This window comes from Lampetra fluviatilis, chromosome 1 (assembly GCF_964198595.1).
Source record: "Lampetra fluviatilis chromosome 1, kcLamFluv1.1, whole genome shotgun sequence".
NCBI lineage: Eukaryota > Metazoa > Chordata > Hyperoartia > Petromyzontiformes > Petromyzontidae > Lampetra > Lampetra fluviatilis.
This window is the reverse complement of record NC_136275.1, coordinates 23,289,841-23,302,086: the sequence shown is the minus strand read 5'-3', so window position 1 is coordinate 23,302,086 and position 12,246 is coordinate 23,289,841. Positions and strand designations below refer to the sequence as shown.

Sequence of the window (12,246 nt, the reverse complement as noted above, 5' to 3'; positions counted from 1 at the left end):
TTAATGAGAACAGAAAGACATAACTTGGGTGCAGTCATGTCCTTCGTGTTCCACAGTAGTAGCACTTTCTATGTTTCACCTTTCTGAGCCGAGTCACTTTGTTCCATACATCTCACAACATATAAAGCACACAGCAATTGTCAAAAGCCAAGCATATACAGGAACACACGAATCCTAGGGTGACATGATTTTGCTGTTTTTTCCTGGATTTTTCTGTTTACGCATAGTCACTTTAAGATGTTTTCTTGTTCATGTTTTTGTTTTTTGTTTGTTGCGGTTGCACGCGATTCAAGAGCCGAATGGCTCACAGGGCTATACCTAATAAATAAAACTGAAACATTACGGGTGGGGCAATTTTCAGTATAATGGTGTTTTTAGTTCACCGCCACATTAATTAAGCACCCATTTTTAGGGGCACTTTTGTAAGATTTTGCATAGATTTAATGTGATAACTTTACATTTTAAAGTTGATCAAAGACATTATCAATCACCCAGCCTAGTGATTTCCCATATCTTATCATCTGTCTACTGGACGAAAGCCTCCCCACGCTGTCGCATGCCTGCAATGCCACAATCTATCTCGCTCCTACACATTAACTGATCTCATTGTTCACGTGCAAAAGGTGCTGTGACCCGAGTGTGAATGAGAGGTGATTTGAAACATTTTCAGAGGTAGCTCAGCGATGTCCACTTCCATAGACCAGTCTCTAATCGTCATCCTCTAAGGTGTCCTCTCACCCTCATCTGCCATTCCATCACTGGGTTTGTTTATTGTCCATTGCCAATCATCCCTTCTAGCAATCTTTCCTGCCCAAGCCCACTTTCCTTTCTTGACAATTTCCAATCGAGGTTGAAAGTGTTAATGCATTAGCTTTGTTCGTCCGTCTGCCTCTAATGACATCTACCACTGAGCCACATTGTCCCCTGGCCAATATAAATCTCTTATAACGCAATTGCAATAACGTTGCATTGATGAGTTTGTTCCTTTAGTGACGTAGCTATTCAAATCATTAACCAGTGTTCACATCTGAGGTGCAATGTCAGTGACACATAATGTTGTGCTGGCTGATAATTAAATGACGGTTCATTTTAACAACATGAATTACATTTTCATTGTCTTTCCTTTAGAAATATCACAGAATAGAAAATGTATGAATAAATACAAAACCTCGTAATGTCCATGGGACCTTTGTAAATCAAATATGAAACTAAGTTTGATTGTCAACTATTTTGCTTTGGATAAAGAGAGAAAAACAAAACACACAACCCAGAAACACATGAGAAAACATCACGTGCGTTTGTTTCCTTATTGATGCACTCGCACACACTTGGTATCCGTACAGAGAAAACAATATTGTATGTCAGGAAAAAAAACAAATTGGAGTGGGTTTGCTGATCCTAAATTCCCACATGCTTTAAAAGGGCCCAATATAAATGCAGTTCACCTGGCTCAGTTGGGGTGCAAGGCTGGTACCAATCTGCAAACTCTAATGTCTGCCAGCTGTGCGGTCGCCCGTGGCAGGAATTTTGGATAGGGAAGGGTCGAGGGAGTAAGGATGAAGGGCTCTTTGAAGGAGCCAATGCAATGTAGTTCTTTTCCCGATATAGGCTTCCATTAGGAGGGGCTATGGGAGGACCACTGAGCAGATATATGAGTGGCTTAGGACCTGCCTGTGGTATAAACATGCCCTTCCCCGAGCTCCTGGTGGCATTCTCCAGTGGCGTTCAGCTTCCCTCCATTTAGACTGGATGATGCAGATCTAGTCAGGGATATCACTGCAGCATTCTCAGACCAATTTTAATTCCCTCTATATCAACTGTATTTCGGACAAACGTTCACAAACATTGAGTTGAGATTAGAAAAAAAATCACTGGGTAACTTCGGCACACCATTAGGGCACACGTTTGTCCCCTGGAACTGGCCCGGCGTTTTTATTTGACCGGTGTTTGTTTGGCAGGTGGCACAGCTGCAAGAACGTCCAGGGCAGCAAGGCGCGCGGCGAGTACAGCCAGGCGGCCGACGGGGAGAAGCAGCACCAAGACAGCGGTGTGTTTGTGGACGTGCAAAACGCACAGGAGCAACAGCAGCCTCAATCTGCAGCAGGTGAAGAAGGAGTTCATCCGATTGCTAGACGCACTTTATCCCATCCACATTCAGTGCACGTATCCATCGGATATGAGCTGTTGTGATAAAGGACAGGTGTGTTTATTGTGCCTTAAAACATATATTGATGTGTCAATTGTGTGCTATGTGTATTTAGCAGACATAAAAAAACACAGCACTCCTTGAGTGTAACGTTACATGAACTCACTATCATGTTGTGGAGCATTAGGGGCAAATTAGTAACTAAATGAATGGATCTCCGTTTTGTATCTCCAGATGTATTGATGTTTTGTTGACCAGGGTCCAGTGGCTCAGACTGAGTGATTTTGCTCATACCATTTGGCAACCCTGCCAGCATTTGTTTCCAAAGCCTGCTTCTTCTGATGAAACCCAAAAGTTTGAAACCGGCCAAGAATGCTTTAATTCAAACGGATGCTGCTTGATAATAATGCACTGTAAAGTCTATGCAACCAATAGAAAATAGACACACGTTATATTTATGTGCAGGTATGGAATAGCGGTTTATTGATATATGGGATTAGAGTAGTTTTCTCCATTGATCTGCTGAAATAGGGTGATGCAATTATCCCATTTTAATACTGCATGTGAATAATGCATTCAGATCACCGAATTTAACACTGCACCACATTTCATGTTGCTCGGGCAGTGTGTGACACCACGTCTTCACACTTTGTGTGCGTTGCCTTCGGCATGTTCCACAGGATTGTGCTGGACAAACAGACCGATGCCTTGCCTTCATGCAGTTTATCAATGTAATCAGTTCAGGCGACATTTCCATCTGTTGTGATACTACATCAATGCTATGCTTGTTATCGCACAACGTTACGCGAAGGGTATTTGTGTTGTTTCCCCGTGGCTATTTGGCATCTAATGTGTGGCATACGCTCTGCATGAGAGCTTGCTTAAGCGAGTGTGAATTGTTTAATCACGTGTCCGCGGTGCACTCGAAGCGATAGGACATCAGGATGCAATCAGTTGCACCTGGAAATGATTGAGTCAACAGGAAACTGCGTGGAGTAAGCGTTTGTCAAAGCAGACACTGCCGACAACAAACGTTAGTCGAAGATACGCACCTCATTAAAACATTACGCTAATTGGACTTTACGCGTTGGCTAAAGGGGGTTTTTGTTTGCAGGGTCACCGACCAAAGAGGCATTCGTTGGTGTTTAGCAAGCATTTGTTAGCACTTACTAAACATATGCTTGTACTTAATAAGCATTTCCCATGTGCTACTAACGATTCAGTGTTGCTCTTTTGAACATTAGGGATGTTACTGTGGTGTGACGGTTCGCACACTGGACTTGCAATTTCAATGTCGTCGATTCAATATCCCGCCACAGCAATTGAAACAATGTCCACCTATCTCACATCCCCCTTCCTCTGCCCACCCAGCAGTATAAATGGGTAGACCGCAGTTAGTCGATCCCCACTTCACATGCCATTGGGTACAGTGTGGGTACTACCAAGATGTATGTTGAACTTCGTTCGCACCATACGTAGCCTACCGTGCTAATCAGAGGTGCAGGAGGATGGACAACGAACTAAACACAAAAAGCAGTTCTCAAGAAATTCTTTGCAATCCAGATTTAAAAGTGCATAGCTCCAGTGGCTTCCCAATATCGGAAGAGCGTTCCAGATGGCCGCAGAAATACACACGAAAGCACGCGATGCGGTGACCATCGTTGTTTAATGGCTAGCCAAAAGCCACCGCTGCAAGGATGAGCGGATTTCGCGTGATGGTTTATGCTCCTTGACGAGATGAGCGAGGTATTGTGGTTCATTTGTGGCAAGCACTTTGTGTGTAACGAGTGCGACCTTAGAATGTATTCCCTATGATGTAATGGTCTGGTAAGTGTGCAAGAGTAGGCCAACACACCCTATAGTGGGGCTCTCTAAAGCTCCCTTTGGTGGAAGTACTTCTGTCAGCAGCGACGTGATGAAGCTATCACAAGGCGGCACCTTCACCATTTTTAGGGGCCGTCTATAAATGACGTCACGCACCTGGGGGGGGGGGGGGGTCAGACATTTGTGACGATGTGTGATGAGGGGGGGGGTGTTGGAGAAATGTGACGTCACATCAAAATGCGCAACTTTAAATAAATATAGGCAACACATTCTACTTCTTGGTTCTTTCGGTAAAGTCACGTAGAAGGGAAGTAATAAAATAATAAAAATAAAACATAATAAAATAATTCTCACGACGTTTCGGCCACAACGCGAGCAGCCGTCTTCAGGTGGAGAACAGGTCTGTCAAGTAGACAGAGTCTGAATGGCACGCTCCAGGCTTGGAGCGACTATTTATGCTGGGATGGAGGCGAAGAGCGTCTTGACAAAATTATTTGCATATCAAGAGGAATTTAGCATATTTATGGGAAATGTAGATATGCGATTAGTACTACTTGTGAAATGCATAGGAGGTTTGGCGAGGGGTTTAAAGTAATTATGCCCATGCATTATGCAGGATTAGCAGTATCAAAGGGAGGGAGTAAGGTTATAATTAATAAAGGGGAGGAATGTTAATAATATGGCGCTGCAGCAACTAATATGCTTATTGACTATACCTTGTCATATTACACTATGTTTTATTCTACCCACTCAATTGTATAGCACACTGCTATATATTCACTATAAAATTACGATATTACCTTATACATTGTATTAAACATTACAATTTAATACTATTTATTATTATATTATATGCTATACACTATACCATAAACCGTGGCGTGAAAGGTACTAAGAGGAAGCAACGAAATATGTCAATGGGAGAGTGGTGATCGGAAGCTTTCAGCAGAGCAAAGAATCCATTCCCTGCGGAGTGCATATCAAGAGGAATTTAGCATATTTATGGGAAATGCAGATATGCGATTAGTACTACTTGTGAGATACGTAGGAGGATTGGCGAGGGGTTTAAAGTCATTATGCCCATGCATTATGCAGGATTAGCAGTATCAAAAGGGAGGGAGTAAGGTTAGAATTAATAAAGGGAAAGAATGTTAATAATATGGCGCCGCAGCAACTAATATGTTTTTAGACTATACATTGTAATATTACAATATGTATTATTCTACCCACCCAACTGTATACCACACTGCTGTATATTCACTATACAATTATGATACTATATATTACCTTATACATTGTATTAAACATTACACTTTAATACTATTTATTATTATACAATATGCTATACACTATACCATTGACCGTCGCGTGAAAGGTACTAAGAAGAAGCAATGAAATATGTCAATGGGAGAGTGGTGGTAGGAAGCTTGCAGCGGAGCAAAGAATCCATTCCCTGCGGAGAATACAAGATATATAGTCAATGTCAGTGAGTGGAACGCGGTCTGAAAGTCACCGTAAACGTGGACACAATCAGTTAAGATCCGAAATGGTTTATTACGTCCTTCCAATGATTGCTAAGCCGGAATCCATCTTCTCGGTTGAAATTGTCTCTGTGTTTGTATATGTGGATCGCCTCATGAACGAATCTCTCATGGTAGCCAGATGGCTTACAGAGAACCTCTGTCTTGGAGAAGTCAATATCATGTGAACCCACTGAATTGTAACAGTGATCTGCCACGGCTGAGGTGTTTGTCCTACCGTGTTTCAAGTCTGCTTCATGTTCACGGATGCGGTCCGAGACATGTCGTTTGGTTTCTCCAATGTAACTGCTACCACAGAGGCAACTTAGTTTGTAGACGCCAGGGTACTGTATGTCTGGAACCACATCTTTTACAGACGGGACCAGATCACGGATTTTATGTACTGTGTTGAATCGGACCTGGATCTTATGTTTAATCAGGATTTTGGAGATCTTTTTTGTGACCCCAGCAATGTAGGGTAAGGTGATGGTCTTGAGAGGCTCCTCAACAGGATCCTTCTTGATGGTTGGAGTGATGGCTTTTCGGATTGTGTAGTCGGAGTAACCATTAGCCTTAAGAGCTTGGCGTACGTGTTTGAGTTCACTGGCAACGTGTTCCTGGTCGGAAATGCATTGGGCTCTATGGTATAGAGTCTTGATGAGGGAATTCTTCTGGGATGGATGGTGGTGGGAATCCGGTTTTAGGTAAGCATCCGTATGGGTGGCTTTCCTGTAGACAGAGTGGCTCATTGAACCATCAGGTCTCCTTTTAATTGCCCACCCAGCAGTATAAATGGGTAGCAACACATTCTACTTAATTAAATAGACTTTTTAATAAATGCTTTCTCCTACAACATCAGAGTGCAGCGCCACATTAAATACGCACTACAATGACAATAGTTTAAAGCGATTTGAAGCATGTTTTATTTTGGGGGGGCAGAGCTTTGTGACGTCATATTTGAGGGGGGGGGGTCTGACTTTTTGTGACGCCGTGTGACGACGGGGGGGGGGGGGGGTCAAAAATCGTCCAAAATCGCGTGACGTCATTTATGGACGGCCCCTTACACAGTGGCGCGCGGGGACTTGCTGACCTCTACCATGTCTCCCATTCGGCTCTGCCAGGCAACGCGGCGGCAGGCACGAAGTGGCTGTACAACGCGCTGCCGCCCCACAAGCAGGAGGAGGTGGAGAGGCTGCTCCTGGGAGCGTCCAGCACCGGCGCCGACGATGCCACCGACTGGAAGGGCCTTGCGGCCGCGCTGGGCTACGCCGAGGCCGAGATTGCGGAGCTGTCCGAGGGCGAGCGACCAGCGCACGCGCTCCTCGCCGGGTGGTCGTCCCGCGAGGGAGCCAGCGAGGAGCTGCTGCTGGATGCGCTGGGGCGCCTGCAGCGCAGCGATGTCGTGGCCACGCTCCGCGCAGAGACCAGCGCCGTGTCCGTCGTGTGAGGATGGGGTTTGGGAGGCCATTCATTGCGGTCACGACGCCCACCTCCCCAAGGAGGGAGGTGGGGGGAGGCTGAGCGACGCCGTACGGCTTCTGGGGGAAATCATCAGCAAGATATGTCGACCCAAGACGAGAGCCCTCTGGGGCGTGGTGTGGCCACGGCTGGTCTCATGTCCCCCAATTTGGTGGTTGCTCCCCTACACAGGCCCGCAGTGATCACGTCAAGCTTTGGCCCACCCCCCTCCCTGCCGCCACCAGGCGAACCACCAGAGATGCGTGCATTTAATGTCGCGTCTTTGATTGAAGGAAACTTTTGTCTTCTGAGCGCGGTTGAAACCGATTTAGTTTGTTACATTCTCGAATCTCGGCCTCTGTTTCAAAGAAAGAAAAAATAGTGAAAGAAAAAAAGTTCCTAATACTTCACTGTTTTATCATCTACTGTAACCTTTCTCTTCTGCATTAAGATTATATCTTGTTCCGTTTTTTTTTGTTTCATGCTGCCAAATGTATGTATGTTGAACTTCTTTCGCACCCTATGTAGCCAACCGTGCTAATCGGAGGTGCGAAATGAAACCCTTTAGATAAATAATGGCCAAAGTAGCTTCACGCAAATATTCGTTGTAAATCTGCGAGGATGATTATGAGATAAATGAGGTGAAATGCAAGTGTTCCCTTAAGCTCCACACACACTATATCTCATTAAGTAGTGTTAATTAATATACATTGCATAGAATGAATAACAGTGCTATGCATTGTAAATAAAATTCCCACAAATTTAGGGAATACAAACTTTCAATTTTAGTAAGTTGCCAGGTATGGGGTTAAAGTCTTAACTCAACGGCACGTGTCACTGTCAAATAATTATAAAATAAACAAACAAATGTGACCCCCATCCTAACCCTCACCTGTTATTAACCCAGTAATTGCTTCTTAATTACTCAGAACTAGCAAAGTTGCCCTTGATCTCCGAATGTTAATTGTTAACCAGAAAACGCCACACACATCTGTGTAAATGTCTGCTCACTCTTAATGCAGCCAAATCCATCTGCCTCCTATTAAGTCAACTATTTTTTTCTCTGTTTTTGTAGTTAGAATAATAATAAAAAAATACAAAATTATCGTTTTGTATATTCACCCTTCTTAAACAATGCATGGAAAATGGGATACGTTTCTTGCGATGTCAGTTTAAAGCTCTAAATAGAACTAAAAACTAAGTGATCAGGCAATCTTTTTTTTACGCTAACAATTACATGACCAATCAATGAAAACTGCAGAAATTGTGCCGTTTGAGTGGTTCTCTGTGCATGTTAATGGGAAAGGTATACGCATGATGAGAGTTGAACATTTATCGGGTGGCCACGACCTGCGAGATCACTTGGAGGCTCTAGAGCCCATGCATTACCGACATCCGCATCGCACGCTCGACACGCCGTCTTGTCCGCATTGGGCTGCAATCTGACCCAACGATGTTGCCTTAAATGTCGACGAACAAATGTCAATCGCTGCATTAATTTGCAATTTTTTTTATTCTTCTGGAAAACGCAAAAAAAGAGCATACATTTGTTGGACGTTGTATCCGTGCTTTCGCATATGCGCGTTGTGTGTACATTTGTATGCAAAAAACGTACATTATCAACATTTTTAAAGACATGTCAATTCAAAAATGCTGTATACATTCAGCTATTTTTTTCAGAAATTAAATAGTTCCAAATGGTGTGTTTGTATGAAGGTTCAAAGTGAATGTTGTGTGAATAAGCTCTGGGTTTTCTCCCTATTTCATGGCTGATGAGGATGATATGACAATTGAATGATGCATTATATATGGGGAAGCAGAATCATCAATAGGCGTTTATTTGTCACGATTCATGGATTTCAGAAAACAAATATGCTTCGCGTATTCTCCCGCTTAATTCCATAGGTGCAATTAAGGTGAAAACACATGAATTGTACACGGAGTAATTGTCTGTAGTATCGATGCAAACATTTATTAGATCGTACATTCAGGTGTAATTGGAGATAGTACAGTAATAGGGAAAACATACTGTACTGTCGTTGCAATGTTAACATGTACAACATACAGCACACGTGCTTCAGTAAACATGTATTTCAACCAGCCAACAATTACCAAACTCTCCTTTTATGCTATGGAAGGTAAACAGAATTGTTCCAGATTTTTTTTTAACGTTAGTACAACCCACTGTGTTTTGCGAACCACACTTTGACAATTGTTCGACTATTTGTATATGCTTTAGCAGTCAGTTTTCAAACTCAGGATTCACCATTTACTTATACCGTTTCACGACCATAGGCACTGCTTGCGAGCTTTGGGCCATTGCATTTAACGATTTTGTATCAGTACCCAAAACCAACCATACTACAGGGATGCAACCACACTCCTTATCGCTGTAATCACAGATTTAAAGGGGATCAAATTATAATGCTGCTTGTGTTATTTACTTCAGTGGCATGGCAAGGGAAGCATACACATGTCCATCACTGGGTTAGGATATTGGATATGAAAAATTGAACATCATGCATTATCACTGCATCCGGCTATGTCTCATTATAAGCCAGATGTTTCAGTGTAGCATGTATATCATTACATATTTCTTGATTGCAGTATATATCTTTTATGACTTGCGAAATGGGACGAAGGGCCATGGTCATCAGATATTCTGTATTTTGGATAATCTTCACACAGTCAACCTTAATATTGTATCTAAATGTGTTTATACACCTTAGCCAGCTTCACGCTATTAATACTCTCATGTATTTACGGCCGTATCTTCATTACAAGTAAAACAGTATAAGACATGATACCACCAAATTTCTTCAACTTCAAAATGCACGATTCTAATTAAGCAGCGTCCACACGAAAGAAGTTAACCATTCCAGACAATGGATTATCAAATGTGGCATCTGTGCTGCAGAACGTGGGACACGTTTTTTTGCCCATTGTACTTGAATGTTGACATTAGATATTGAGCTGAACCTTCACTAACATCCATCAGTGGTGGGAGCATGCATCCAGCTCAGGCCCCTACTCACATGGCTCCCATCTGGTCACCCAATAATAATTCCCCCGGCAGGAAAGTAACCGGAGAATGATCCAATTATAGATGCCCATCAAAACGATAGGAAGGCATTATAGATAATTTTTATTTTATTTCAAAGTCACTTAGTTTCACATAAAAATGTTAATAATCTCCTCTGTAATACATTGAGCCCTCTCTTTCAAAATATCCAGTCACCTGCTGGGAATACAAATGGTAATGAGAAATCAGTGGGGTATCTATAAATGTACTATAACTATATTTAGTCAAGGTAGTCTGTCGACATTGGAGGCTTACATTCTGCAGCACAATACCAACCTTTTGCCTCCCACTCTCGCCTCACGCCGCTACTAGGCAATCTCACGTCATGCACAGATACAACGCTGCCAAGGCAGCATCGATTAATTCTACCCATTGCTCTCACTGATTTGTCTTTTTCCACTGCTGGCCACATCGTCACTAAGGGAACACCACCTGTACGTGCAGACGGCATACGCCATAATGTAACTCGGAGACTCTCGGAATACAAGATGTATGTAACCATGACTTTATTGAGAATTGAAAAGAGGCGTGAGAAGAAAGCAAGTCGAGCTGGAAAGCCAATCTGCCAAGCATACGTTGTATTCTCTTCGTGGGCATGATTTGCAGTGTGTGACAATGTGCGATGGCACATTGTCGTTGATCACAACGGCTGTTTGGGTGTCGAATGTTACATTCAATAGCCCAGTTACGCCGTTCGTGGGAGATGGGGAGATGGCACAAGGCAACAAAGAAAGTCAGGTGATCAGAGAGACTGGAACTGCGATTCCCATTGCAGGTTATGCATTCATCTAAAAGTGAAACAATAAAACTTCAAGTTTTAATTTGTGATGGCAATTGCTTGCTATGTTTCATGCGAATTATTGCTGTGTTAATGTCAAGCACATTTATTTTATAGCAATGCATGCTGGAGGAGAGCTTGGGTACTTCTGAAAAAGACAGAATAGTTGTAATAAAGTTGTGGGTACCCATTTGGGCTGTGTGAAGTCTACATGCAGGAACCAAAATCAACAACAGCTGTTACAATGAACTTGTCCTTACCCGCTTGTTTATACATAACATGTATATAATAGAATGCAACTTTGGTTACGTTTGTGTGCATTGAGATGCCTTTGATATATCATATTTTTGTTTTGCCAAAGGCGGTTGTATAATTGCTGTATTAATGGCAGATTTGGCACGGTGGTTAAAATAATTTTTTTGAAAGGATGTTATGATCAATTCAACGAGATTATAATTGCGGGCTTATGTAGAAATAGCAAGACATGCGTGGCTGCATTGAATTCTTTTTATAACGTTCGAGACCTTCATTGCACGTGTGAGAGGATCAAGATCAGTGGCCGAAGTGCAGCACGGCAAATATTTAACTCGGTTCATGTTGAAATGTAATTTGAGAGCAAATTAATTAATCTAATGATGATAATTAGGCACTTAAGGAATGCGGCTCCGGGTTCCATATGACAGTGTGATGACGCCGTTGAACTCCTTGGAAATCTGATAGTAAAGTGATTAGCCAACAGCGTAACATTTCTATAAAATGTTTGGGAACATTGCACTCTGCGACACTTGTGGATATTGTTGAATCGATCCTTTGTAAAAAAAAAGTGCGACATACGTGTGCATGATCATATACGGTACTCGAAACGTTCTGCTTTCCTTGGCCTATGTTTGTGTCTATATTCGTAAAACGTTGGTCTGAATTTTATGTAATTCCCCAAACTATTGGAAATGTCTGAATTGATGGCATAGTAGTGATAAAGTGTTTGCCTCTTGGCATAGTCATGTGTTGTTTCCAAGATATTCCGGTGTCGAAATCGGTGTTTTCCTAAATCATCCATCATGCACAACGCTGCTGGTAAATGGCAACGGTGTTGTAATGTATTGCTCCAAACAGCTCACAGCTGTTTAATTTCACTGTCTTTATCATAATAAAAATTGTATTCAAGCACACGCTTGAAAAATGTTTATTCACTTTTTTTACCTATAGCTGTCTTTCAACTCACATTGCTCCAGAAACTTGAAACTCTCCCACAGGACAGAGACAGACGATTATATGAAGGTTGTCAATTCCAGGAATTATAGTTCAGAGAAAAGTAAGGCAAGGTTAAAAATAATCCTAAGTCTCTCATTTGAAAAAATATATATACTTTGCATACTTTGCATGTTGCTGGTAGACATGTTGCACAATGATTTATTTTCATTGAATATATACTTATAAT

At 42.3% G+C, this 12,246-nt stretch overlaps 1 protein-coding gene across 1 annotated transcript in view; it reads left to right on the top strand.

Moving 5' to 3' along the window:
• The window catches only part of LOC144934241 (tumor necrosis factor receptor superfamily member 16-like), a 42,658-nt gene extending 30,683 nt beyond the window's left edge, over nt 1-11,975 (top strand). Inside the window, exons 5-6 of the mRNA XM_078859880.1 lie at nt 1,959-2,104; nt 6,612-11,975. Coding sequence (XP_078716006.1) covers nt 1,959-2,104; nt 6,612-6,937 — 472 coding nt within the window. The 3' untranslated portion in view covers nt 6,938-11,975. The remainder of the gene's footprint in view (nt 1-1,958; nt 2,105-6,611) is intronic.
• Nucleotides 11,976-12,246: the final 271 nt, after the last annotated feature.